Below are 27,186 nucleotides of genomic sequence, written 5' to 3'. Positions count from 1 at the left end.
GGGCTGGCCCTACCATTGGGCGGAATGAGGTGGCCTCCTCAGGCAGCAAATTATTGGTTATTTAAGTAGTTGTTGTTGTATTTTGTGTGGCACGGTGGGAGTCAGGGGGATTGTAGGACTTCCTGCCTAGGCACTTTCACTTTGGTTTGCAGGGCGGGGGCACCAGTTGCTGCTCTGCTCAGGCAGCAAAATGTCTTGGGCCAGCCCTGGTGACACCCCCCCCACACACACAATCCTTCTCTTCAGACACCTGGCTGTGGGAGAATGGGAAATTCTCGGCCAGCCCATACAAAAAATTCTGGATGGTTGGCAACCCTAGCTAAATGGTGCCATTACCCTGAGGACCATTTTTCTTGGTAGAAAATTGGGGTACAAATCAAATCAATCAATCAATCAATCAATCAATCAAATCGCTTGGTTGGTTGATACCCACTTGTGCTGCCTGCTTTTCACGTCTAGCTTGGAACTCTCTTCCTTCTTCAATAGCTGCTCCCTCAGCTGAGCCAAAGCAGCTTCCGTCTCCTTCCCCTTTGCTATCTCTTTCTGGAGCTCCTGAAAAAAATTAGGCATCCTGTGAGGGGAAAAATTAAGGGGTGTGGGGGTATTTGCCACAGCGTTCACCCCCCTTTCCAAGGCATCCTTCCTTCACCTTTTCCATACCAACCACCTTAGGTCAGTCCTCCCTAACCGGGTGCCCTCCAGATGTGTTGCACTCGTTCTAGTCCAACACATCTGGAGGGCCTCCGGTTGAGGAAGGTCATCATACAGCTATGGTTCTAGTCCAACCTCCCCCAACCTGGTGCCCTCCAGATGTTTTGGGCTACAACTCCCAGAATTCTGGACCATTGGCCATGCTAGCTAGCTAAAGCAGAGAAGAGTTGGCCCAAAACATCTGGAGGGCAGCAGGTTGGGAAAGTCTATTCTAGTCCTTAAGAACAACATATGCTCCAAATATCCAGGTTGGTCTCCCTCTTGCTGTGATGTTTATCTTTGGAGGCCGTGTGTGTGTGCGCGTGCGTGTGCACACAACTTCCCAGTGGTTCTCTGGCTGATGAATGAAGCCAGAGTCTTCAGTCCCAGGGAACCATCAGTTGGAGCTATGTGTTCGTTCTGGCAGGGGAAAGTGAAGCGAGCTGCTCCCTCTCTGGCTGACGTATGGGGCCAAGTTGTTCTCCCCCTTGCCATGACATTCTTCCTGGGTGGCAGGCAGTGCAGCATCCCAGTGGTTCTCTGGCCAATGGAGATCTCTCTCTGCCTAGTCAGATTCCGGCTGACCATCAGGAAAAACTTCCTGACTGTTAGAGCAATACAACAGTGGAACCAATGACCAAGGGAGGTGGTGGGCTCTCGCACACTGGAGGCATTCAAGACGAAGCTGGACAGCCATCTGCCAGGGATGCTTTGACTTGGATTCCTGCATTGAGCATGGGGTTGGACTCAATGGTCTTACAGGCCCCTTCCAACCCTACTATTCTATGATTCTATCATTCTATGATCTTTTCTTTAATGTGGTGTGGTTAGGTAATTTAAGATTCTGGACTTAATGATCTTAAGGGAGGCAGCGGGGTGGGGGGGGTGTTTAGATGGTAAATGTGAATTACTTCACTTATTTCAACATGTGGTAAGCCAGCCCAGCTGCTGCACTTCGGGGCCCCTCCTGCTCATTCTGCTGACTGGGGACCCTGGGAATCTGCCCCAAAGTCCTGTCCTGATGGCAACACTTTCAGGCCCAGAGCCTATTTTCCAGGGGAGTACATGGTAAATCACTGTCCTTGATTGAGCAATCCCTTCTCAAGTGTAGGAGCTCTTTGTGGGTAGTATCCAATGTTAGTCCTATGTAGAGTAGACCCATTGAAATGAATGAAACTTAAGTTAGTCATGACTAACATCAGTCCCATTCATTTCAATGGGTCTACTCTACATAGACTAACCTTGGCTACTAGCGCATGCATCTCTAGGCAAATGATCCCATTGCTGAATTGCTCTTACTGCTAAGATGTTTCTCTAACCATATTCTACACTTCTGTAACTTAGAGCACAATCCTATGTATGTTTAGACAGAAAAAAAGGCCTACAGCTCCCAGCATGCCCCAGCCAGCACATTGGGAATCACAGGCCGTTTTTCTGTCTAAACATGCATAGGATTGCACCTTTAAGCCAATTAGATCTAGTCCTGCTCTCTGGGATGCAGCAGAGAGCAAGTCTTTGTTAGTATTCTTTGCCAACAACAACAATAACAACAACAACAACAACAATTTAAATCTGAGCAACAAGCAAGTGCTGTGTGGTCCACCAAAAATTGGTAGAATGAGGATAGCACAATCAATCTATCTTTTGCTCACCCCTGCTTTGTTTTATAACAGAGATGCCATCTGCAAATGGATACTTATTTGGATATTGGTCTGATTTCGTTGAAGTATATGTATAGTTCTTAGAAATCAATATTTTCTATATGAAAGATAGACTAACAACAGAATAATGTAAATATATATTTAGAGCTAAACATTTTGGCTTCCGCCCTCATCAGTAGTTGTGACGTTAAATGGAAACAAAGAGTGGAGTTTGGAATGCTGGGAGATAAAAATTCCTAAGGAGAACCCCCCCCCCCCCGAGATATGACTGGCATAAAGCTTATGAACTGTCTTCCAGATTAAGGCCGTTTGGACTAAGACTTCTGAGTCTGCAGATACAGAAGTTTTCCTTTCTGTCAAGCATGTCACTGTACTTCGTTCAATTGGTCTCTTTCTTTCTTTCCTTTTGTTGGAATTTCATAATAAAAACTAAGTTAAAAAATAATAACAAAAGAGGTGGACAGAACTTCAGGCTTCAGTGGTCTATTTGTTTTGTTTTTTACTATAACTCTGAGGTCCACTAATCAGAACTAGGTGCAAAATAGGGAGGAGATGGCAGTGAAGCCAATTGCCTGCAGCAACCCATGAGCATACACCGTATAGGCACATACAAACCTACATCTGAGTTACTACAGATCAGAGATTCTAACATAAAATGCTCAAAGTGGCCAATGAAGCTGCACAAAAACTTGGCCAAAGGCAACCAATTAATACTCCCATTTTACAGGTGAGGAACACCAAGGCTACAAGATAAGCGATGAAAACATGGCCAGCCACGGGAGAGATTAAAAGCAAACTTTCAGTTTTACTTATTATTGTTAAATGATTAGGCGTCAGAAACCATAGGGAGTCAGAAACCCTTTCCAACCTACTGCAAATCACCAAGAGATCTACCAGTAGATTCCAGTCTACCTTCTCCCTGTTTGATCTCTCACGGCTCTTGGGAGAAAACCTCTAGTGCCCTCTGGTGAGAAAAGTGAAATGGTAAAAACTTAGATATGCAAGCAGGTTAGAACTTGCTTGATAGCAAGGGCAGCAAAATCTCGAGAGATTTCTCTCTTTCTAAATGTAGCCCTGTGCATTGCACAGGGTGCTGCTCCAAAGTATCTCCCTGCAATTTGGAAGAGAGGTTTCAGGAGGCTGCTGTCAGACAGGGGGAGTTAAACAGCTCCTGTGTGCAAATGCAACACAGTGGGCGGCACTTTGCATCCCAGCCAGGGTTCCAGGGGCTCTTAGCAAGGTACTCTCTGCCCCTACTGTGGCAGCCTTTCCCCCACCCCACCCCTGCACTAGAGGTGTCATCACACGAGGCAGAAATCCCGCATCCCTACTGGGCTTTCTTTTTCCAGAGTCTTTCCAGCATCGTGAACAGCACAATACATGTGCCTCCTCCCCCTTTGGTTTTTTTTGGCCATTTCCCTTGTGTGGAAGTTCCCTATGTTCTGTTTATACAGCCACTAGATTACGGCAATATCGCACGTTCCCAGAATTACCAGTCCTCTTTAATGGTGGTGTCATCTATTAATACATTATAGGTGAGTTAAATCATTGCAGGATAAACCTAAAAAACCGCGGGAGAGGCACAGAAGGATGACGACATTGTGAAAAGGACGCACAAACTTCTGTGAGTGATCCACCATGAGCGCACGATAAAAACCTCGTGTGATGGCGCCCTAGATAGCAGTAGCAGTACCATTCAGTCAGCACCAGTCGGCTCCCAGTTGAGGTCTGGGAGCTACCACCAAGACCAGTGTCAAAAGTTGGCATGGTCAGGCAACGGCTGAGGGCCCACACCGCAGCAGGGGCCCACAGCCCCTCCCCCCTGGCCCCTCTTCACCATTGCTACCTGCTTCTTCCCCTGCCTCTCACTGTGGCCCAGACAACGGTGTTGGTGAGGAGGAGGAGCAGGGGATGCCACTGCCAACTTGCTCACTGGCTCTCTGTCTTTCAAGCAAGCAAGTGATGAGAAAGAGGATGAGCTACAATAGCAGGTGGTGACAATGGCAGTGAGAAGGCAGACTCTTTCGGAGAGGAGGCCCATTGAGGGTGTCTTGCCCAAAGGTCTTCAAAAAACAGGCAGGCACCGGCTGCCATTTTAATTCCCCACAATGCCCCCAGCATAATGTTGCTCCAGGGCATTGTGGGACATTTCAGTAGCGACCCAGCACTGGGGAAATAATTTAAGGGAGCTCAGCAATGGGCCCTTCTGGTGCAGTGAGACCCAAGCAGCTACCAAAGGATGCCAGATTTTGACACCAGGCCTGATCCCAGCTATTTACTATTTATACCTTGGTGACCCATGGCCTCTTTCCTGTTACCTCCTCCAAGACGGCTGAAGCTTTGCACTTGGCATGCAGCTGCTCCCTCATGCCAGCGGCCTCCTGCTCCAGTTCCCCAAAATGCTGGGCGAGCTCCTGCAGGCTGCTCAGCTCCATCGCCTGCTGCCGGGTTTGGGCCTCTAGCTGGACGAGGCGGAGGCCCTGAGCTGCCAGCACCTCCTCCTGGGCCTGGGCCTGGGCCTTCAGGCGCCGGCTCTCCTTGTCCAGCTGCCGTTGCCGGTCCTCAGCTTGGTCCAGCATTTCCTCCAAGGCCCTCTTCTCCGCTTCCATCTGAGCCAGGGCGACCTTGTGCTGCTCCAGGCTGCGCTGCAGGGCCTCCAACTCCCTCCGGGCCTCGCCCAAATCCTCCTCCACCTGCCGGGCATTCTGGGCCAGCAGGGCCCCCTGCAGCTGCTCGCCTTGGAGGCTCTGCCGGGCCTCCCCCAGCTCTAACTCAGCCTGGGTTGCTGCAGCCTGCAAGGCCTGAGATCCAGCCCACAGGGCTTCCTGCTCTCGCTCTAGGGCCTGTACCTCTTCCACCAGACGCTCAGTCTCCAAGCGCCACTGCTCCCGCTCGTGCTCATGCCTCTCCAGAGCCTTGGCATGAGCCTCCTGCAGGCAACTCAGCCTATCTTCAAGGCCCAACACTCGACGGGACTCTGCCTCCCGATGTTGCTCAGCCTCCCTCAGCAGAGTCCAAGCCTCTGACAGGGCTGCCTCTGTTCCTGCCACCAAGGCCTCATCCTTTTGCTTAAGGGCCTGATGTTCCCTCGTTCTGGAGATCAATCCCTTACTCTCTTGCTGCTTCTGGGCCTCTGGCAAACCCTGTTGAAGGTCTGAGGCCTGCTCTCCTGCCTCTAGTTCCACTCGGCTTTGCAGCAATTTCAGCTAGATGGGCACAACAACGAATGGAACTTGTTAGCATCTCACCTGGAAATTGCCCCCTCTTTCCACACTAGGATGGCCACTTATGCATCACCCCCACAAAAGGAAATGTGCTACCAAAACAGAAGACAAAATAGGAGACAGATCTGTATGAAATCTGCATATGCTAATATATGTGGATATATTACAAATTTTAAAATAGCTACTATAATTTAAATCGAAATACAATACAGCTCACCACAGTGAGGACTGGAGCCAGGTGACCCATCTGCTGGCCCGGTGCTGCTAACTATGGGTGGGTAACTTCAAGGCCCCTAGTCTGTTCTGCTCTCCTTAGTGTTTTTAGCCCTCAGCAGAGCTTGGACTCAACAGTCCATCAAATGGAGGACTGTGCTCTGAAAGCCCAGCTTCAAATAGAGGACTGTTCTCTGTAAAGTAGGACATGGCCACCCAAATCCAGCGTGTTTTAACAGATCGCTCATGCCTGAACTGATAGCTTGTAGAGGGCCTTTGAAATTAGGCCGAGGGCTGTGTTAAATTTACGTTGAGGACCGCATTAAATTTGCGGCAGCAATTTTTGTAAATTTAGTTGGATGGCCACATTAAATTTAGTCAGAGGGCTGCAATAAATTTGTGGCAGCACATTTTGTAAATTTAGGCTGAGGGCCACATTAAATCTAGGCCAAGGGCAGGTTGCCCAATCCTACAGGGCTGGCCTGTCACATTTTGCTGCTTGAGAGGGACTACAATGCTGCTTCTCCCCATTCCATGTGCAAAAGCCAACCAGTCTTGACTCTTACATCAACACTGGTGACAGGACAGCATCCTCCGCTGCACCTGAAGGCAATAGGCTAGCTTAGGGTGCATAGGGCAGGGCATACAACACACCCAGCATTGTGCTCCAATGCTTCGCTGCTCCTCTACATCCCCCAGCGTATGCTGTAGGGATGCATGGATTTGGTTAAATGTGTTCCATCTGTATTTTGCATATTTTCAGATGTCTTTCGTTTCGTTGTATTCTCATTGACAGAACTGGATTTTTTCAATTTCCCGAACATTTGTTTGCATTGCAGAGTGCTCACTTGTGCAAATGTGCACATCTGAAAATGCACATTTGCAGAAATGCGCAAATCCCCCCCAAATCCACATTTTCATGCATTAGCCTATGGGGGGAAATGTGCATTTTTGGTCTGTGTTTTTGTTTTGTTTTTTTCAAATTTTTACATGTCTACATTTCCGTACAGTTCTAGAAAGTATAAAACTTGTCCACAAGTCCGAGCAACTTGGAAAACGATGGTCTGCTGCAAAATCCACATAGAAATCTGAATTCGTTCACATCAGTTTCAGATTTCTCTGACATCCCTAGTCTGCAGCCACCCCCCTCTGCCTAACAGTAGGGCCAGGCCTGACAGCTGTTCCTCCCATACCTCTCCATCAAGGACTGTGTTCTTTGGCTCTAGTTCCAAACTCCCAGACTCGCTGGGGTTCTCCAGCGCCTCCTGCAACCTCCTGCGCAGCTCCTGGTTCTCCCGCTCCAAGGCCACCAACCGACCTGCCTCCTTCACCTCGTAGCTCAACAAAGCGTGCACTTCTGAAGGTTCTGGAGAAGCGGGGGGCAGAAGAGAAATTACAATTCTCACCCTCTGGACTGACTCTAGGAAAGGGCTGAGGGTTTTGTGAGGAGCAAGAAGCAGAGCAGGCAAACTCACCATTGGGGGCCCAGTGGTCTTCTAGTTCTTCTGCCCGGAGTACATCAAGGGATTCCCCCAAACTTCGCCTCAGCTGCCTCTCAAGAGCCAAGTTCTCTCTCAGAAGCTCCTCTGTCTGGTTGTAGAGCTGGTCCCGTTCCTGCAGACAGAACCTGCACTTAAATTTCTGTAATTACCAATATTAGGAGGCGTGGTCATTATCTTCTTTTCTTCTTCCTGGCCCGGTGCCTTTAACAGCAGCCTAACATGGAGAAATGGAGGGTGCTCCCAGACGAGGCTTTTATGGGGCCATCGGCCTGCCTCATTCACGGACGTTTACGAGGGGGTCGAGACGTCTTTGTAGTCTTCTACTCGTGACCCTCCCGTGTTGTCCCACCACTTCTTCTGTCTTTTTCCTTAATGCAGAATATTGGTTAAGGAGAAAAAGACAGAACAGCTGTGCAATGCTTTCTGATCACTAGTGCTGGGAACCACCCCCTCTGTCTGGAAGCACCCTAAAAGGAGGCTTTCCTCACCACTCCTGTCAGTGTTCAGAAAAGCTTCAGTCACTTAATTTCTCTGTGTCGGCATCTGTTTAAGCATGGGAACAAGGCTTTAGAAAGAAAAAAAAAGAGTAGGATACGTGGCCACCCTAAATGGCATCGTATGATTGAAAAAAACAAGTCAAGGGACTCAAGGGATGACCTTCACTGAACTCAGATTCACATAAAAGTGAGTTTGCTCATTCCTTGTCATGTTCCTAAGAATATCTAATCAGACTGCCAACATGATCTCTCAAATGACCTCTCTTCAATGAACTCAGCACATGCTCTGAAAACCTAGATCCTATTCAAGCAGATAAGTTAGAATGACTTACTGACCTGGTTTGCATGCAGCTATAAGGCAAGGATCTGCAGGAACCCTGGCTTACTGTTTACAAGCATGTACCTGTGCACGCTGCTCTGATCAGCCTGTCAGTCCAGAGGTGAGAATTGCAATTAACGTGACAGCTAAACTTAGAACTCTGGCTTGTTGGGAGAGAGACAGGCCAGAGGAAGAAGCCAGGAAATATACTTTGACGGTTCCTGCCGAACTCTGGCTTACCCTTTTGTGCAAACCAGGCTGCTAGCTACCTTAGTATTACTTTATTGGTTTTATTTGGAATTCTGTGTGTGTGATAGTTGCCTTCCCTTGTTCCCCCCACACACCTTTTTTCCTTCCCTCCACCCTTTAATAAACTCCTGTTTTATATTTGGCTGTGTTTTGAAAGTGAATTTCTTACTAAAAACCCTTCCCGCTGTGAAGGGCCAACAGTTACAAAGCTATCGCTTGTTGAATTTTCACAAATTCAAATTTTTTTTTTTTTTTAAACGCTATGTTTCTAGGCTTGGGGCAAGACAATCCAAATCACCTATTTATTTTTTTCTGAGAGCTGAGGCCCTGGGAGAAGACTTAAAACTCCCTAAGCAGCAGGGCAGTCTTGGGTGTGGCAGCCTATCGGTAATCACTAGGGAAAGTCTTGCCCCACTCCCAGATCTGTAACAATGGGGCTGGTGGGCTGGAATATGGAGATGCAGGGCAGATCAAGAGGGGCTTTTCCATAGGACAGGGATGGGCAATTATGGAAGGTCTGAAGGCCATTTTCACACACACGCACACACTCAGGTCTCCCCTGTGGGCCTCAGCCTGTGGGGCACTCTCCCTAAATTTTGTAGGGGAAAAAATTACATCCATAGTATTGGGAATATTGCAACCTTGTCTGCAAGTTACTGGAAGGGGACAGTGTTGAAGTTAATTAATGGGAATTCTGACCACAGCTTGCCTTAGGATCCCTATAGCCTACAATGTGGTTTCCTGTGACTTTGCTCCTCCCCTGCCTCCCCCCTCCATTGCTGGGAGCACATCTTGCGTCTGTTCTCTTTCTCCTGCCTGTGTAATGGGACGCAAAATGGACTGAACAAACTCCTTTTGAAACCTTACGCTGTACCTGGATCTCATATGCAAGAATATTGTGAGTAAACTGTTTTTACCTTTTCTTCACTAAAAAGGGACTGATAAACGCTCATTCTGTTTTGCCTTTTATGTTTTCTCTGCTAAATGGCCTTTCTAACAAGAGGCATCATGACGAAATAATCCCATTACACAGCTGCTGTGGAGCGCCCAAAGGGTCATATTTAGCTTACGCGCAAGCTAAACGTGACCCTTCTGGTGTTCCACAGGAACTATGAACGTCAGGTTTCTTTCCCTAAAACTAATAATTTACTTTTAAAGACTATTTTCAGGCGCCCCAAATTTGGTGGGGCAGCGGGGGCCACATGTTGCCCCACCCATGCTATAGGGACTGGTCTCAGCTTCTCACCTCTTGGGCCTGGTTCAAGGAGCTTTGGAGATGTAGCGTCTCTTTCTCCAGCTGGTTCAGGCGCTGCGCCCGGGCACGAGCTGCCTCCAACTGTCCCTCCAGCATGGCCTTTGTCTCCAGCAAGGCCTGGGAAAATTCACGCTCCTCCTGCCAATCCAACACAACTCAATCAGGTACCAGGGCAGTGGGTTCCATGGCAGTGGGTTGAACAGCCTTCACGCAAGGTGATCTATGCTGTGGTCTCTCCTGCCTCAGTGCGGGCCCCTGGCGGGCTTACCTGGCAGCAGGAATCAGCAGTAGCACTCCAACCAGCCTCCTCTGGGAGTCTGGAAGCCACCATGTTAATGGCCCACAATGCCGCTAACATATCGTCATTCCAGGGCATTGTGGGAAATTTTATGGCAGCTCAGTGCTGGAGAAAAGCTGTTTCAAGGGGCTCAGGGCAGGCATTGTTGACAGGCCTTGATGGTGTAGTGGGGCCCTGGCAACCACCCGAGGCTGTCAAGTGCCTGTTGAGTTCCTCAGCAAACCTTCCCTCTGTACCACTGTCCTCCTGCCAGGAACATTTTGTTGGCTTCCTTCTTTGTCAGCATCACCTGTCAACATGTTCGATTAGGGTTGCTGGGTCTAGGCTCTGAGACACTCTCATATCTAAGAACTCTTTTTTTTAAAGAGAATTCTGTCAGGCACAACTTTTCCACTCATGTAGCTGGGGTGATGGGAGAAGTGACAACTGGTAAAATTCTCCCTTCTATGTGATTCTTCAAACTGCAGGAGCCCTTTCAGGATCTGTAATGTAGCAACCACCGTACTATAGATTCTCCTCATGAGTTACTATCAATTTGTTTCATTTTCCTTCCCCCAAGGAACTCAGCATGGCTTACAAGGTGCCTGCCCCCCATTTTATGTTTTCATCAACCCTGTGAGGTAGGTTAGGCTGAACAAGAGTTCCAAGGCCTCTGAACTGCTGTTATCCACAGATATCTGGAAACTGTAGTTTACTGGAGAGGTAATTAGGGATCTCTAACAGAACTCTCAGCACCCTCACAAAACTGCAGTTTTATGGAGTAACCATGACAGTTTTAAACCAGGCTGAAACTGGTTTAAAATTTGTAGTACAGGCATGGCCAGTTGCCAAGTTTAGAGGTCTCTCAGTGTCTTCTTTTCCCATCTCTTTCATCACTAATCCAGCCCAGCCATTTCTGTCCCACCCCCCTATGTAATCTCTTCTCTTTTGGCTAAGGTTGCCAGATTTTTATTTCAGAATACTGACACACGAACACAGTCCTCCTGCCCAGGCAGGACCAGAGGGGCACAACCACTGCAAGTCAGCCCAGAGCTTGGTGGGTCAGAGAGGGCTGGACCTCAGTGAAAGCTGGGACAAGAGACTTGCGTTTTGCTGGCTTCCTGACAGAAGACAGGTGTGTTTTTTTCTGGCCGGACCAGTGAAATAGCTGGTTGTCAAATCTTACCTTCAGCTGGGCACGGCACTGCTCCAGCGCAAGCAACCGCTCTCTCAGGGCTGTGAGCTCTGCCTGGAGCCGTTCTGTCCGCACCGCCTTCTCCCGCAAGGCATCCAGTTCATCCCTGTACAGCCTGGCGAGGCGGGCCTCGCCGGCCAATGCCTGGTTCTGCAGAAGATGGGCCAGGGTGGGAGTGGGGGTGAGTTAGAAATAGGTGGCTTCAGGGGTACAGGAAAAGGAGGCTACAGACTGGGAGAACCATTAGACACAGGGGCATGTGAATGGAGGATAAATTATTATTTATTTGTTTGATTATTTATCGTATTTTCATCCCGCTCCTCAGCCAAAAAAGGCTCCAGGAGCGGCTTACAATTGATGAACAAAGAAGACAGTCCCCGCCATCAGGCTTACAACCTAAAAAAGACACGACACGCAAGGAAAAGGCAACGGGGAGGGAAGAAGGGAAAAAAAATTACGTAGACTGTCAGCAGGGCTGGTGGGATGGCTCTGCTCCCCCCTCTCATCTCCCAAAGGAGGGGCAGTCTAACTGGAGTAGGCCCTGATGTTCCCTTTACCTGCTCCTATCTCCCTCGCTCCTTCTTCTTCCCCACAGGGCCATGAATGTCAGTTAGCCTGGCCAGGAGGTGGGGTGGGGTCCAACTATTAGTAATATTTGGATACTGCTTAATAGAACAAAATCTCTAAGGGTGCAATCCTATGTATGTTTAGACAGAAAAAGGTCCTACAACTCCCAGCATTCCCCAGATAGCATGGACATGTAGGACTTTTTTAATTCCATCTAAACATCCATAGGAATGCAACCTAAGTGGTTTTCATACAAAATATTTAAAATCACTTAAAATACATATATACAATATAACACAAAAAATGAATGATTGTGCTGCCTAGTTAATTTGATTATTAGCTGTTGTGCGTTTTGGTTTTAAGTGTTTTAAACATTTGAACTGAGTTTTTGTATTGACTCTTGTATTTTAATTTCTGATTTTGTAAACTGTCTTTTGATATGGTAAGTGGCATATCAACTGATTAAATATTAATAAAAACAACAAACACAACAATTTTCAACTTACAACAAAGGTAAGATAAAAATAAAGAGTAAAATGGGGCAGTGTCACGATGATTAATTAGAAACCAGGGAAAGCTTGTTTGAACAATTATGTTTTTAGGAGGTGTTTAAAATACGCCTCCTTTTCTGACTGTTGAACTGTACAGAGGAGGGTGTTCCCGGCGGGCATGCTGCCATCCCTGACAACCTATCAGTTTTTAAACTGATGGATTGTCATTATGTGTGAACCAGGTCCAAAGGTTGTTGAATCGTAGGTCTTCATTACATGTGAATCCAGAATTATTGGTTAACTGTGGGTTGTTAAACATGGACAACCCATGAAGAGAACTCATGGCTTGTTGTTGGGTTGTGAACTCTGGGTTGCTTAACCATGGGTTGTCTTTACGTGTGAACCCAGAATGGTAGGTTGTTCATGGGTTGTTTTGCCAGGCTACAGAGGAGGCAGGCAAGAGCAGTTAAAAAAAAACGCAGCTGCTCTGCATGCCAAGACTACAGTGCTGAAAGACATTTGCGATTCAAGGAGGGAGCAGACAAAGGTAGTGGTAACCAAACATCCTAGGAATTGGTCAAACAACCAACAGTTTACTCAGTCATCTAGCAGTCAAATTGTGAGGTAACTCTGGGTAAGGCAACAACCCATCATTAATTAATCATGGGTTGTTGTTATGTGCAAATCAGGTCATTCTACTGGCCGAGAAACAGCCAACAAGGCCTCCTTTCAAGATCTTAGGGGTTAGCTGGGTGTAGGCATGGACACATCAGCAAAGTTTGAAGTGGAGGGTTGTTCCATCAATGGCTATGTATGTGTAAGTCATCTGGGGTTCTTTGGTGTTCAGGTCCCAAGAAATTATAATTTGCCTTTACCAGATTAGCCCCCATTAGGAGGCCTGTGGGGAGGCTGGTCCCCTCAGGGATATTCCAGTCCTCTCTGTGAAATTGTCAGCTTTTGTTTATTAAAAAACAAAAGGCAGGGGCAGGCAAAGAAGACGTCAGGGCTTGCTCCAACTGGATTCTTCCTCACCCTCCCCTGCCATAGGGCCTCTACCACAACTGCTCTGTGGGAAGTATCCCAATGACGTATGTTTTGATATTTTTATTGTGATTTTATTCATCTCGTTTCATGGATGTTACTTGTAAGCTGCCTCAGAAGGATTTGTATCCTGAAAGGTAGGAGGTAAATAACTGTAGTAAATAAATCTATAATAATGAAAGAGGATGTGTGTCCGCACCATAGTGCCAAGACTATAAAACATAGATACCTGAAACTTGGCATGCATACCAAGGGGACTCTAGGGGTGTGCACCTCCGGGTTATGTTGTTTTTAAAACACATTAATTAATCATAATTAATTTAGATGTTTCCATGTGGTTGAACCCCTTCATGGATCACTGCCTTGTTGTGGTGAAGGGGCTTGCTAACTCAGTGAAGCCATAAGCTATGCCATGCAGGGCCACGCAAGACGGACAGGTCATGGCGGAGAGTTCTGACAAAATGTGGTCTGCTGGAGAAGGAAATGGCAACCCACTCCTGTATTCTTGCCAAGAAAACCCCATGGAACGTATCACAAGGCTAAAAGATATGATGCCAGAAGATGAGCCCCTCAGGTCGGAAGGTGTCCAATATACTACTGGGGAAGAGCAGAGGGAATTTCCAAGTAGCGCCAGAAAGAGTGAAGCGGCTGGGCCAAAGCCGAAAGGACACTCAGCTGTGGATGTGTCTGGTGGTGAAAAGAAAGCCCGATGCTGTAAAGAACAATATTGTTTAGGAACCTGGAATGTAAGATCAATAAATCAAGGTAAGCTGGAGGTGGTCAAACATGAGATGGCAAGATTGAACATCGACATGTTGGGAATCAGCAAACTAAAATGGACAAGCATGGGCGAATTTAATTCAGGTGACCATTATATCTACTACTGTGGGCAAGAATCCCTTAGAAGAAATGGAGTAGCACACGTAGTCAACAAAAGGGCGGGAAAAGCAGTACTGGGGTACAATCTCAAAAATGATAGAATGATCTCAGTACGAATCCAAGGCAAACCATGCAACATCACGGTAATTCAAGTCTATGCGCCAACCACTGATGCTGAAGAAGCTGAGGTTGATCGGTGCTATGAAGACCTACAACACCTTCTAGAACTAACACCAAAAAAAGATGTCCTCTTCATCATAGGGGATTGGAATGCTAAAGTAGGAAGTCAAGAAATCACCGGGATAACAGGCAAGCATGGCTTTGGGAAAATTGGGAAAGGAGTACGACAAGGCTGTATATTGTATATTGTCACCCTGCATATTTAATTTATATGCAGAGTACATCATGAGAAATGCCTGGTTAGATGAATCACAGGTCAGAATTAAGATTGCTGGGAGAATTATCAACAACCTCGGATACGCAGACGATACCACCCTAATGGCAGAAAGCGAAGAGGATCTAAAGAGCCTCTTGTTGAGGGTGAAAGTGGAGAGTGCAAAAGTTGGTTTGAAACTCAACATTCAAAAAACGAAGATCATGGCATCTGGTCCCATCACTTCCTGGCATATGGAAGGGGAAGAAATGGAAGCAGTGACAGATTTTATTTTTTTGGCCTCCAAGATCACCGCAGACGGTGACTGTAGCCATGAAATTAAAAGATGCTTGCTCCTTGGGAGGAAAGCTATGGCAAACCTAGACAGCATAGTAAGAAGCAGAGCCAACAAAGGTCCGCATAATCAAAGCTATGGTTTTCCCAGTAGCAACGTGTGGCTGTGAGAGCTGGACTATAAGGAAGGCTGAGTGCCGAAGTATCTATGCTTTCGAACTGTGGTGCTGGAGAAGACTCTTACGAGTCCCCTGGACTGCAAGGAGGTCAAATCAGTCAATCCTAAAGGAAATCAACCCTGAGTGCTCATTGGAAGGACAGATACTGAAGCTGAAGCTCAAATATTTTGGCCACCTAATGCGAAGAGAAAACTCTCTGGAAAAGACCCTGATGCTGGGAAAGACTGAAGGCAAAAGGAGAAGGGGACGGCAGAGGATGAGATGGCTAGATAGCATCACCGATGCAATGAATATGGACTTGAGCACACTCCGGGAGAGAGCAGAGGACAGGAAGGCCTGGCGTGCTATGGTCCATGGGGTCACGAAGAGTCGGACACGACTGAATGACTGAACAACAATGTGGTTGAAGCCTGCAGTAACATCTTCAGCCACTAGGGGCACATTTCCCTAAACCGCAAATAGCTTTGCAGTCCATACAGTTTGAAGCCAGGAGAGAGTAGCAGGCCAAGGATAGAGTTATATGCCTGCCCTCTCCCCACTGCTGTGGGACAACACCCCCCGCCAGGGAATGGAGTGGGCAGACCCCTCCCTTTAGGGGGCTGTAGGGGTGCACCGTGGCAGGGACTGTGCCTAGGGGTGCCCGTGGGCGTGGCTTCACTCAGACGGTGCTGGCACACTGTGTCCCCAAACCTGACAGCTGCGTAACCCTGCTTGAAAGATTAGCTGTATCAAATCAAGGGCTTCCAACCCATGCGAAGTACCTCTTGCCGCATCTTTTGAAGCTGCCCCTCCAGACCTTTCAGTTCATCCTGTTGATCTAGCAGGTCCTCCATCTTCTCTTCCCTGGTGGTGACAGTGGGGTTTTTATTATTTTTATTAATTTTATTAGAGGCCTTTATACTGTGCCCCTTTCAGATTCATAAAATCTGTTTGAGGCAGCTTGCAACAAGAATTTTAAACAATCAGCCGCCAACAACAAAACTATGCTCAAATAAATAAGCCATTCAGAGAGACTGGGACAGCAGATTTTAACATTTCACAAATCCAGGGATGATAAAAACAGTCAAACTATTGACTGAGTAAATGCTCATGCTGACATAAATAGGTCTTCAGAAGATGGCATCAGACCATCAGAGGGGGGACAAGGCAGGGATCTGTAGAAAGGAGTGGCTACAGAGAAGGCCCTGATCTGTATCCCAACCATTCACAATACATGATGTTGGAAGATGCAAAAAAGAGCTTCTCTGGTAGAGTTAGGGTGCTTCCAGACTGAGCTTTTATTGCACCTGCCTCATTCATGGAGTTTATGTTGGGTCCAGATGATGCCATCTTCGGCTTGTGACCCTCCCGTGTTTTCCCAAATCTTCTTATGTCTTTTTCCTTAAAATGGAAAATCAATTAAGGAGAAAAAGACAGAACATCTGTGCAATGCCTTCCAATCGCTAGCATTAGGAGCCCTCCGTCTGGAAGCCCCCCAAGAAAATGACGCTATCTCCACTTCTCTCCATGTTAGGAAAAGCTTTTGTGGCAGGAAAGAGCAAGAGAGAGAGAGAGAGAGAGAGAAGGGGGTGGCAGGGAAGAGCAAGAGAAGAAAGGTGGTGGCAGAAAAGAGAAGGGGGGATGGCAGGAAAGAACAAGAGAGAGAGAAGAGGGTGGCAGGAAAGAGGGAGGGAGGGAGGGAGAGAGAGAGAGAGAGAGAAGGGGGTGGCAGGGAAGAGCAAGAGAAGAAAGGTGGTGGCAGAAAAGAGAAGGGGGGATGGCAGGAAAGAACAAGAGAGAGAGAAGAGGGTGGCAGGAAAGAGGGAGGGAGAGAGAGAGAGAGAGAGAGAGAGAGAGAAGGGAAGACATATCAATCTGCCAGTCCAGTTGGCTTTTTGTATGTGGAATGGGAGGGGATGCCGTCTTGGTCTTTGCCTCAGGCAGCAAAATGCCTTGAGCCAACCCTGGTGTTTTGGCTAAACATTTTTGGGAGATAAAGTGTCCTGTTGATAACCGTGCTGAGATTTCCATGGGATGCTCAGTTCCAAATCCCTATCTTCTTTAGAGCCCCCATGCGCCACTGTTTATGTCCCACATGCCCACGCACCCTGTGCCTTACTTTTTTTTTGTATGTGCCTGCCCCACCTCCACTCACAGCTCATGCTGCAGACGCCGCACCTGGGCCCGGCTTTCAGCCAGCTGTACCCCAAGATGCTGGCGATTGCTCTCCGGCACGGGAGCTGGCGGGGTTTCCTGTTCTTGCTGCAGCTCCCACAATTTCTGTGCAGGGGAGAAGGAGTAAAAGATGACGCTGAGGGTTCAGAGGTAGTAATGAGGAGTGGGGTAGAGGAATTCTATAGGGAACATGGCCCCATTCAGTTCCAACCCTGGTCCCAGCTTCAGATGGAGTGTGGTGCCATTGGATGGAGGGTGGGGCTATTTGGAGGATGATAACCTTCTCCTCCAAAGTCATGGAGGAGAAGGCTATCAGTGGCTACTAGTCCTGATGGCTCTATGCTGCCTCCAGTGTCAGAGGCAGTCTGCCTACGTACACTGGTTACTGGGGAACATGGGCAGGAGGGTGCCTTTGCACTCATGTCCTGCTTATGGGTTTCCCACTGAGGCAGCTGGTTGGCCGCCGTGTGAACAGAATGCTGGGACCCTTGGTCTGATCTAGCACAGCTCTTCTTCTGTTCTTAGATACCCTGGCTGATGAGCGTAATCAGCCCTGGGCTGATTGACAAACACTTGGACGCTTTAAATTTTTTTAATGTTATGAAAATAATTTCGTGGACCTCTCTTTTTAAACCCGTTGAAGCACTTGCATTTAGATTTGGCTCTTTTGCATCTATTCACCTTGCCCTTCCTTCCCCACCCCACACCCACTACAGCTGGCTACAGGCCTGCTATGGGGTCACACAGGCACAGATCCCAGAGTAGCCTTGCCCCCACCTGGTGCTCTCCAGATATGTTGGACTGCAGCTGTCATCATTCCAACACATCTGGAGGACACTTGGTTGGGGGAAGGCTGGCCCAGGAGATCTCTGGGCTGGAGTGCAATGTGCTGGCGGGGTGGAGGGGAATCCATGCTTTAAGGATAGGGGTGGAAGCTGGAACTGCAGCCCATTATATGCTCCACCTCCAAGCCTGCATCTCGCTCATGCACCAACTCGCGAATCCGGGACACCACATCCCGGAGGAGCTGTTCCATCTCAGCCGGTCCCAGTTCCTTCCACTGCATCCGCAACATGTTCTCAGGCTCCTGGGTCACCTAGGAAGGAGAGCAAGTTGTAAGTGTTAGAACACCCTCCCCTCCTCTTGTAACAGCAGCATGAGATCAGGGCAAGGGGCCATAGCTCCGTGGTATAGTATCTGCTTTGCATGCCATGATAGTTAGAGCCTCCAAGTTCAGAGGCAGTTCACCTTTGAGTATGGTAGCAGGTGCCGGGTACAAACAAGACAGGAAAGCCAGAACTGAGGGGCTATGGCTTGCTGGTAGACTCCTGCTTTGCATGCAGAAGGTCCCAGACTCAGTCCCTGGCATCTCCAGGTAGGGCAGGAAAAACCGCTGCCAGAAACCCTGGACATTTGCCACCTGTCAGTGTCTACAATACTGGGCTAGATGGACCAAGGGTCTGAGCCAGTATAAGGCATCTTCCTAAGTTCCTATGAGCTGTCCCCGGGCCAACAGACACATGACATTCAATGCATCTTTGTGTTTAATGCAGTGGCATAGTAGTACATTTTGAAGTGCAGGTGACATCGTGACAGTCTCCACAGCCACACTCCCAAGGAAAGTCCAAAAATACAGAGAAATGCCTTGATCCATCTGTGTGTGTGTGTGTGTGTGTGTGTGTGTGTATGCATGTATTCTATATGCCTTTTGTAAAGTTAAAGGGTCTTAATTTCCCATTCAAGACCAAGCCACGTGCTTTCCATTACACCAGGGACCGCTCACAAAAAGAAATTGTAGTTGGGAATACCCATTTCCCCAAGCCGCTGTGAGGAATGCAGCGAAACTCAGAAGGGGGTGGCATGTGATGTCATTGTCCCTCCTAATCAAAAAGCCCCAGGGCTTCAACTCTGTGAACCCTGGCTCCACTACTCCATGGATTAATGCGTAGCTCGCTCTTTCTTTTCTTTTAATGCAAATCGCATCAGCTGGGAGGAGGGTGATCATTAATGGAATCAGGGTAGAAATGCTGGAGGTACCATTTGCTTTGAAGGGAAATTAGCTAGTGTGAGCACTGGGTTTTTCAAGAGGACACTCTCAATGGGTCCCCTCCCTCACTGACTCTACCTTCTCCCCGCCATTGTCACCAGCTGCCCTTACTCCTCATCCTCTTTCTCATCCTTGATACTACTTGTTTGCTTGACAGACAGAGAGCCAGTGACCAAGTAGGCAGTCACATCTTTTCCTCGCCACCACTGTGGTCTGGGCCAGACTGAGAGGCAGAGGTTCAGGACAGATGAAAGGAAGGACTTCACACAGCGCATTGTTAAACTATGGAATTCACTGCCACAGGATGTAGCGATGGCCACCAGTTTGGATTTTCAACCCCTTGAAAAGGGGGTTGGGCAAATTCCTGGAGGAAAAGGCTATCAATGGCTACTAGTCTTGATGGCTATGTGCTACCTCCAGAACCAGAGGCAGTGAGCCTGTGCACACCAGTTGCTGAGGAACATGGGCAGGAGGGTGCGGTTGCTCTTGTGTCCTACTTGTGGGTTCCTGGTTGACAGCGGGTTGGCCACTGTGTGAACAGAATGCTGGACTAGATGGACCCTTGGTCTGATCCAGCAGGGCTCTCCTTATGTTCTTAACAGGTAGCATGCAGTAGTGAAGAGGAGGAGCACGTGCAGGGGGCTCGTGTCAGTGGGCCCCTGCTGGGGTGTGGGCCCCCGCTATGTGCCTGACCATGCTGACCCTTGACACCAGCCCTGTTATCAGCCACTGTCTCCTCCCAGCTGATGCAACTGTATTTAACATCAGGACTAGTTTGGCCCAGATTCTGCCTGGGAGAAGAGATGGCTGATATATGCCCAGTGGAGTCCTTTTCAGACTTTCCATCTCCAGTGGATTCTTTCCACATCGACTGGCCAGGAGAGAAGTAAGATTCTGGAAGCAATCAATTCAGGGGTTGTTGAGAACCGTGCAGGGAGAGCAGGAGCTGCTTTAGGTAACACGAAATACTTTCAGTTGCATTTTTTTTTGTAAATAAAAGATTTAGAAGTTGAAAAAGGAAGAGGCAGCAAAACGCAGGGAAGGAGGCAAACGCTCTGTAGAGAAGTTGCCATGCAGGACATGAAATGATTCTGCAATCGGAAATGCAAGTCAAGCGGTAGAGAAGCAAGAGGCAGTGCCAACACTTCATCCACCTTCCCCAGGGACATCTACCCCCCACTGTATCTCAATCGTGCATTTTCATATCCGCACCTGCAAAGAGATGGTGCTGCTATTCTGCTCTTTAGCGGACTTTCCATTAAGTGGTGGGGAAAACACAGGAGGATTATAAGTGGGTGATGACAATGTCAGGAGCCTCCGTAGAATTGCGTGGAGGTGGAGGCGTGGCTATTGCACTTTAAAAGGCCTCATCCAGAAGCACCCTGAGGAAATGACTGTTTTTTAAATAGGTAACATCGAAGACAGTTACGCCAAGTATGGCACTTGCCTCACCAGCTTGCCACATCCCAGCATTCCTTCTGCTCCGCCCATGAACCTGCCCTATTTACAGGAAGAGGCTTGAAGTGCAAAGCCTGAGAAGGGAAAAAGCTTACACTCCAGGAAGCAACTCATCAGTACCTCTTGGATGGCCAAAGCCAGGGCGGCCTGGGTACCAATGTCCAGTGTCTGGATACGGCCAATGATCTCGTCTCGCCGTTCACACTGTTGGAGGTTTAAAGATGAGGATCAGGTTTCTCTTAAGACGGGGTGGGGGTGTTGAACCTCTTTCAGCCCGCGGGCTCACTTCCATTTCGGAGAAGCTCTCAGGGCCTGCATTCCAGTGGAGAGGGAATGCAGGAGAGGGCAACCTTTGATTCTCAGGCTAATGTCAAAAGCCCTCTGCAAGTGATCAGTTCAGATTCCAGCAAATGTAGTCTCTTCTTCCCCCAGCAGCCTACTGGGTGGGAGGAAGAAAGATAGCGGTGCTGTTCACACAACACGCTAACCCACACTCAGTGCTTAAGTGTGGATTGTTGTTGAACTGTGGGTTGTTTGTTGACCCGTGGGTTAGCGTGTTGTCTGAGCCCAGGACATTCTGCAGGGTGTCTTGTTAACTAGGCAGTGTGGCTTATTTTTCTCAAACAAGCCACCTTGAGAATCCATAGTTTGTTGTTGGGTTGTTCAGGTGGTTAATATGCCACACTGCATGGTTAACATGCCACCCTGCAGAACATGTCCTAGGTCCAGAAAACACGCTAACCCATGGTTCAATAAACAACCCACGGTTTAACAGCAACCTACACTCAACCACTGCCAGTCCCTCTCTCCAGGGAAACCTGGGAATTTTAATTCTTTCTGAGAAGCAGACTAGGGATCCTGAACAGAGAATTCTCACTCGGCACCGCTCATCAAACTACAATGGCCAGGACTCTTTGGGGGAAGTTGTGGCTAATTAATTAAACTGGTAACTAAAGTCTTGGACATGACCCAGGTTTAAATCCCCACTCAGCCATGAAGCGCATGACCTTGGGCCAATCACTGTGCCTCAGCCTAAACTGCCTCACAGGGTTGTTGTGAGGATAAAACGTGGGTTGTGGGGAAGAAACATGAATGCTGGCTTGAGATCCTTGGAGGAAAGGTGGGATTTAAATGTAAATAATAATCTGTAATTCAAGGACTGTCTGAAACTCAACCATGCCTGGAGGTCATAAACCCCATGCATTAGAAGCCTTTATCCTTCATCACAGGTGAGGGGTGATGGATGATTGTGTCTTTACTCATTGACAAAGGAAAGTCATTCTGCACATGTCCAGAGGCAATTGCTGCTTACTGTTTCCCTGGAAATGGGTTTTAAGGCTGAACTCCAGTCAGACTCCAGGCTTATAAACCCTGCTTCTCTTCTCATCCAGGCCTCCCAAAAAACTCATGCCACCAGCCTTCTGGATGGAGAGAGGGCCTGACATCACCCTAGGCCATGACCAAGAGAAGGACGTTGCAGGAGCTGAGTTCCCTCCCCAAAGTACCTGGACAGCACTTCCCAGCAAAAGCAGCAGCAGTTTCCTCATCTCCGCGACAGCCTGTGCTGGATCACACCACCGCCATGGGAACAGGGAAGAAAGTGTTAATGTGACATGCAGCCAAATGCACATCCCTTCCTTGCCTCCCCTCCCTCTGCCTTTCTTGAGTTGCCACTTTTTCTGGCAGAGATCCTGTACCTTTGGCAGCTGCGGGGTGGGGTGGATATCAGGCAGGGTCTTCTGGGACAGGCCTGAAGCCGTGACCAGCAAATGGTCATGAGCTTCATGACCATCCAGCAGAGGAATAATAGGGATGACGGAAAGGCCAAACCTGCCCTGGAACCTTTTATAGCTCTACCAGAACCAGGGAGATCAATGGGCTGCCTGGGGAGACAGAGACACCCTGGAGGACACTGTAAGCCTGGGAACTCTTCAGTCTGCAGCCCTGACTGGCTCTCCACAGGGAGCATCCAGCCAAAGGTCTTTGGTTCTAGCCGCAGTCCCCAATGAGTGCTGTTACGTCTAAGCATCCCAAACAAGGTTGGGAAAGTTGGTTTTCTCTCCTGGCATGAAGGGGTAAAAATATCCTGGGGCTGAGGGGTGGAAGCAAGAAAGCTCTGTCACTGTTATTGTACACATCTATGAGGCTAGTATAAACTGTGATGAGTTGTGTATATATAAATGCTGATAATAAATCTTATTTGTTTCTCCACCACTGTAGCAGGAAAAGCTTCACCTATTGAACTGCTGCACCATTAAAGGCCCTAGAGCAGAAAGTAAAAGCAACAACCCCGCACTGTCTAGCTGGCCCTTTCTTTCCCTCTCCCACATCAGGTTCAGCGGAGCTTAGGATGTTGTTCCTACTCTGAAATTAAATGGAACGTGACAATCTTCAATCACTTCCCCTTGCATTATTCACTGTGAGCAGAGCCCTGAAATTGGATATTTTTAAAAAAAGTATTACTGGAGGGTGGGAGAACCCCAGTATTTCTGGGACCCCAGCTCTTCACAGGACCCCATGGCCAAATTCATTATTCATCTGCAAAAGAGATACGGTTCTGGCTGACCCAATCTGGTGTTTAAGTTCCCAAAATGTTAGGTGTCCGGGTTTGAAATTGTCTGGAAGTCACCTCCTAGATTGGCAATAACAAGCGTGTGGGGTGGGGGTGGGGGTGGTCTAGTGATGGGGGGAAAACACTCTGCACATGTTCGGTGACACATTTTAAAATTATGATTATTCCACAGGTTCTGAGGCTGGCTCTTTGCCCTGGGTTCCAGAGCTCTGCGTGGGCACAAATTAAATCTTAGCTATATTGTGGCTTGAGAGGCTGCAGTCTAGGAGAGAGGAGTTTTCCTACCAGCCTTGAGGGAGCTCAGATGTTGAGGGGGCAGGCCTGGGGATGTGGGCCACAATTGGCAAGGAAGCTGGGAAGGGATCTGTTTGTCTTGAGGTTCTTAGCAGCCTGACTGCTCCCCAAACTGGTCTACCTGTGAGGGGATCTCGAGCCAGAAGATGTAAGTTAGGAGGCGATGAAAGAATCAGTTGCTGCAGATCATTCTGGGAAAAAGGAAGAGAGGAAAAGTGTGTTTGCCTGGGGCATGGGGAATAATAGTAAATCAGGTAATGTGGAACACACTCTGGCTGCATCCAACAGCCCAAGGAAGAAGACCCATCAATTGCTATTCAAGCAGGGACACTAGGAAGGGAAACTCAGCCTGGCCTGAAGTGTATTTAAATGCTCACTTACAGCTCACCATTTTGTCTTGGCCTCGGAAAAACTGTTCTCCCTTCACCTTCTTTTCCCTCCCCCTCCCTTTCCTGTCTTTTGTCTTTTTAATTTGTAAGTCTGATGGAAGGGCCACTCTCTCTTTTTTTAATTGACGTGAGCCACTTTAGGAGACAATAATTGTCTGAAAAGCGGGATTTAAAAAATGCAGTAAGGGCGCAATCCTGTGCATTCTTAGATATAAAAAGTCCTACAGCTCCCTACAAGTCCCACAACTGCAATTTGTAGGATTTTTTTTTGTCTAAACATGCATAGGATTGCGCCCTCAGAGACTTTCAGGGGAGGAGGGCAACAGGGGCACTGCCAGGACAACTTCCTGACTGCTCACCGATCAGAGTATCCAAGGTTTTGGGTTTTTTTAACCATGGTTCTGGCTTTCCAACGGCTGGGGCAGGCTGGGAGTTGTAGGACATTTTTCTCTCCAAACATGCATAGGATTGCATCATGAATAAATAAGATATTGTGATTAATTTCGAAAGCACCTAAAACCTAATAGTTTTTCAGTCTTCTGTTGCGGTGGGCTGTCAGGAACGAGCAACGGGGACAGGGGGGACACCAGAGGAGAAGCCGTTCTTCCAGATGCAAAGCATACGTACCTGATAGAAGCCACGTAGCCGCTGCAGGAGGGTCTGCAGCCTTTGCAACCTGTGCGCCTCATCCGTTTGCTCACTCCACAGAGGTCGCCCTCCCCCGGGAATCAGGTCTCTGAGTAAAGGTAACAGAGCCCATGGGAGAATGAATGGGAGGGAAATCCCACAGCCAAACGCTTATTCCTCTTTTCCAGTAGCCAAGAACATCCACAGTAGCCAGCTGCTAAAAGCCCCAAACAGCACCAGGTTTAGTTAGCACATATCTCCACTACGGGCTGGTTCAGTAGCTGCTCCATCTCAGCAGGAAACTTTGAGAACTGCTATTCTGCTGGCGATGTGTGTGTGTGTGTGTGTGTGTGTCTGAGGGTGGGGGGATCTCTAACAGATAATTGTCTGCACCCTTGACAAACTACTATTCCCAGGGTTCTTTGGGAAGAGGGAAAGCCATGACAGTTAAACTGCTCCAAAACTGATAGCTATATCTATTTCCACCTCTCAAGATATAAATACATAGATCTGTGATTATATAAATATAGATATAGATTTGTGGTATATAAATATAAAGAATTGTGGCATTTGTATTTTGTGGTTTGCAAGTAGCTAGAGTGATCCAGGGTGAAAATGTTTTAAGTATTCCACTCCTTGTGGAGGTGTCGCAAACCAAGGACTTTGGCAGTGCGTCTCCTGTTGCCTTTTTCCTTCCTGAAAGCAGAGGGTCTCACACTAGCCTGAACCCTGGAGCACTACAGCGCCCCCCCATGGCCAGAGGGTGTATTGCAACTTTCAGCCCATATCAGGTGACCTGAGAAGGCAATAGGGTCTCACCTGGCCTTATATAATTACAGTTGTTGTTTATTCGGTCAGTCGCTTCCGACTCTTCGTGACTTCATGGACCAGCCCACGCCAGAGCTTCCTGTCGGCCGTCGCCACCCCCAGCTCCCCCAAGGTCGAGTCCGTTACCTCCAGAATATCATCCATCCACCTTGCCCTTGGTCGGCCCCTCTTCCTTTGGCCTTCCACTTTCCCTAGCATCAGCATCAGCTCCAGGGTGTCCTGACTCCAGCCTAATTCCTCACTTTGAGCTATTGGTTTGAAGTCCTTGTTGGACCTTTTGCTGTGGGCCTCTCTCCTGGCCCCCAGTCTCGGCACCCTCACAAACATGATTTTTGTGTCATAATATTTGGTTGTCTCCCATGAACATTAATTACACTTTTTGTACATATGTTAGAAATGTAAAGTCTGAGGGAATTAGACTAGCTTAGACTGGACATTCGTTTTTATTTGTTACATTTATATCCTGCCTTTTCCTCCAAGAAGCGCAAAGCTGCATCCACAATCCTCCTCTCCATTTTTATCCTCACAACAGCTCTGAGAGGTCGGTTAGGCTGAGAGTCAGTGACTGGCCCAAAGTCACCCAGTGAGCTTCATGGCCAAGTGGGGTCTAGAACCCGGGTCTCCTGGGTCCCAGTCCAACACTCTAATCACTACACCACACTGGTTCTTTCATGGACTTGCTTTCAATTGTGCTCAAAGCAGGCGGCTAACTAATAAGCAAAATGGAGGATCTATCTAATGTCCTTTGTCCAGAATCCACCCCTGCCCTTCCTGTACATATCCAGTCCACTCAAGTCTAATAAGGACTCTTCTCAAGGAATCCTGGGATTTGTAGTTTGATGAAGGGAAGAGAAATGTCCAACAGAGAATTCTCAGCATCTCGCTGAACTGCAGCTCCCATAATTATCCGAGGGAAGCCATAAGAATTAAACCAATATAAAACTGATATATAAAATATAAAAAATATAAAACAATATAAAACTGGCGTGCTATGGTCCATGGGGTCACGAAGAGTCGGACAGGACTGAACAACAACAACAACAAAAACTGATATACATTTGTTCTGCAGAACAGGGGTGGGCATAAAGTAGACCTCCAAATGTTTTGGACTTCAGCTTCCAGCATTCCTGATCATTGGCCATGCTGGCAGGGGCTTCTGGGAGTTGAAGTCCAAAAATCCGGCGAGCTACTTTCTGCCCACTCCTGGTGTAAAGATAGGCTGGCAAAACAGCAACTCACATAATTTCCATGATATGGATGAGGAAGTCCCCACCAACCAGCTTGAGGAAATACTCTTTGGTGCCCTCATGTCTCTTTTCCTGAGGGAAATGGGGCTGATCAGACCTCAGGTCCGTCAGACTTTCCAAGGTTTGCATCTGTTGGGAGAAGGAGGCAACTACAAGTTGAAATCTTGCACCTGGTTTGGCAATAGAATCCCAGCTGTACCTTTTCTTAAAATTATGCACCCTCCCTCAAAGTTGACACATCACATGTTGGCTTGCCACAACCCTATAAAGGCACTGATAGTGCGGAACCTTGAGAGTAGACATTCCTTCACAGAACATGATTAGAGGGACAGCCACCCTTGTCCTGACAATTTCTGTTTAATCTGGTTTTTAGCACCAAAGCTCTAAGAGTGGCTAACAATAATTCAAAGCACAACAGAAACAAACACACAGCACAGCAACCAAAGATACGCCAGTGGAAAGCCAGATTAAAACACTATCTTATTTTTTTAAGGCCTGGGCAGATATAAAGATTTTCACCTGCCATTGCAAATGCAGGACCATCAGGTGGGGAGAACATTCCAGAGTCGAGGTGCTACATCTGAGAAGGCCTCCCCTAAAGTTGGCAGACCCAAAGAAGGATGATCTTAATATCCAGGCAAGTCCATGTAGGAGATGAACCTTC

The 27,186-nt window shown here is 47.9% G+C and overlaps 1 protein-coding gene across 5 annotated transcripts in view; it reads right to left on the bottom strand.

Annotated features, from left to right (window-relative positions):
• Positions 1 to 27,186, bottom strand: part of CCDC88B (coiled-coil and HOOK domain protein 88B) — a 48,637-nt gene that overhangs the window by 21,030 nt on the left and 421 nt on the right. For 4 of the 5 annotated variants that reach the window (XM_084824382.1, XM_084824385.1, XM_084824384.1 and 1 more), the window contains exons 2-15: positions 26,515 to 26,651; positions 24,448 to 24,556; positions 23,553 to 23,622; positions 22,071 to 22,129; positions 20,686 to 20,769; positions 18,025 to 18,156; positions 17,041 to 17,165; positions 15,668 to 15,749; positions 11,074 to 11,232; positions 9,602 to 9,748; positions 7,264 to 7,402; positions 6,982 to 7,154; positions 4,640 to 5,557; positions 434 to 552 (exon numbers count right to left, since the gene is read on the bottom strand). In XM_084824382.1, the coding sequence (XP_084680508.1) occupies positions 434 to 552; positions 4,640 to 5,557; positions 6,982 to 7,154; positions 7,264 to 7,402; positions 9,602 to 9,748; positions 11,074 to 11,232; positions 15,668 to 15,749; positions 17,041 to 17,165; positions 18,025 to 18,156; positions 20,686 to 20,769; positions 22,071 to 22,129; positions 23,553 to 23,622; positions 24,448 to 24,556; positions 26,515 to 26,651 (2,453 nt within the window). The remainder of the gene's footprint in view (positions 1 to 433; positions 553 to 4,639; positions 5,558 to 6,981; positions 7,155 to 7,263; positions 7,403 to 9,601; positions 9,749 to 11,073; positions 11,233 to 15,667; positions 15,750 to 17,040; positions 17,166 to 18,024; positions 18,157 to 20,685; positions 20,770 to 22,070; positions 22,130 to 23,552; positions 23,623 to 24,447; positions 24,557 to 26,514; positions 26,652 to 27,186) is intronic. The other variant, XM_084824381.1, reaches the window with a different exon arrangement.

This window comes from Heloderma suspectum, chromosome 17 (genome assembly GCF_057233095.1).
Source record: "Heloderma suspectum isolate Gila_16-S chromosome 17, 16-S_ref, whole genome shotgun sequence".
NCBI lineage: Eukaryota > Metazoa > Chordata > Lepidosauria > Squamata > Helodermatidae > Heloderma > Heloderma suspectum.
The sequence above is the reverse complement of the archived record's forward strand: the minus strand, read 5'-3'. Positions and strand labels throughout refer to the sequence as shown.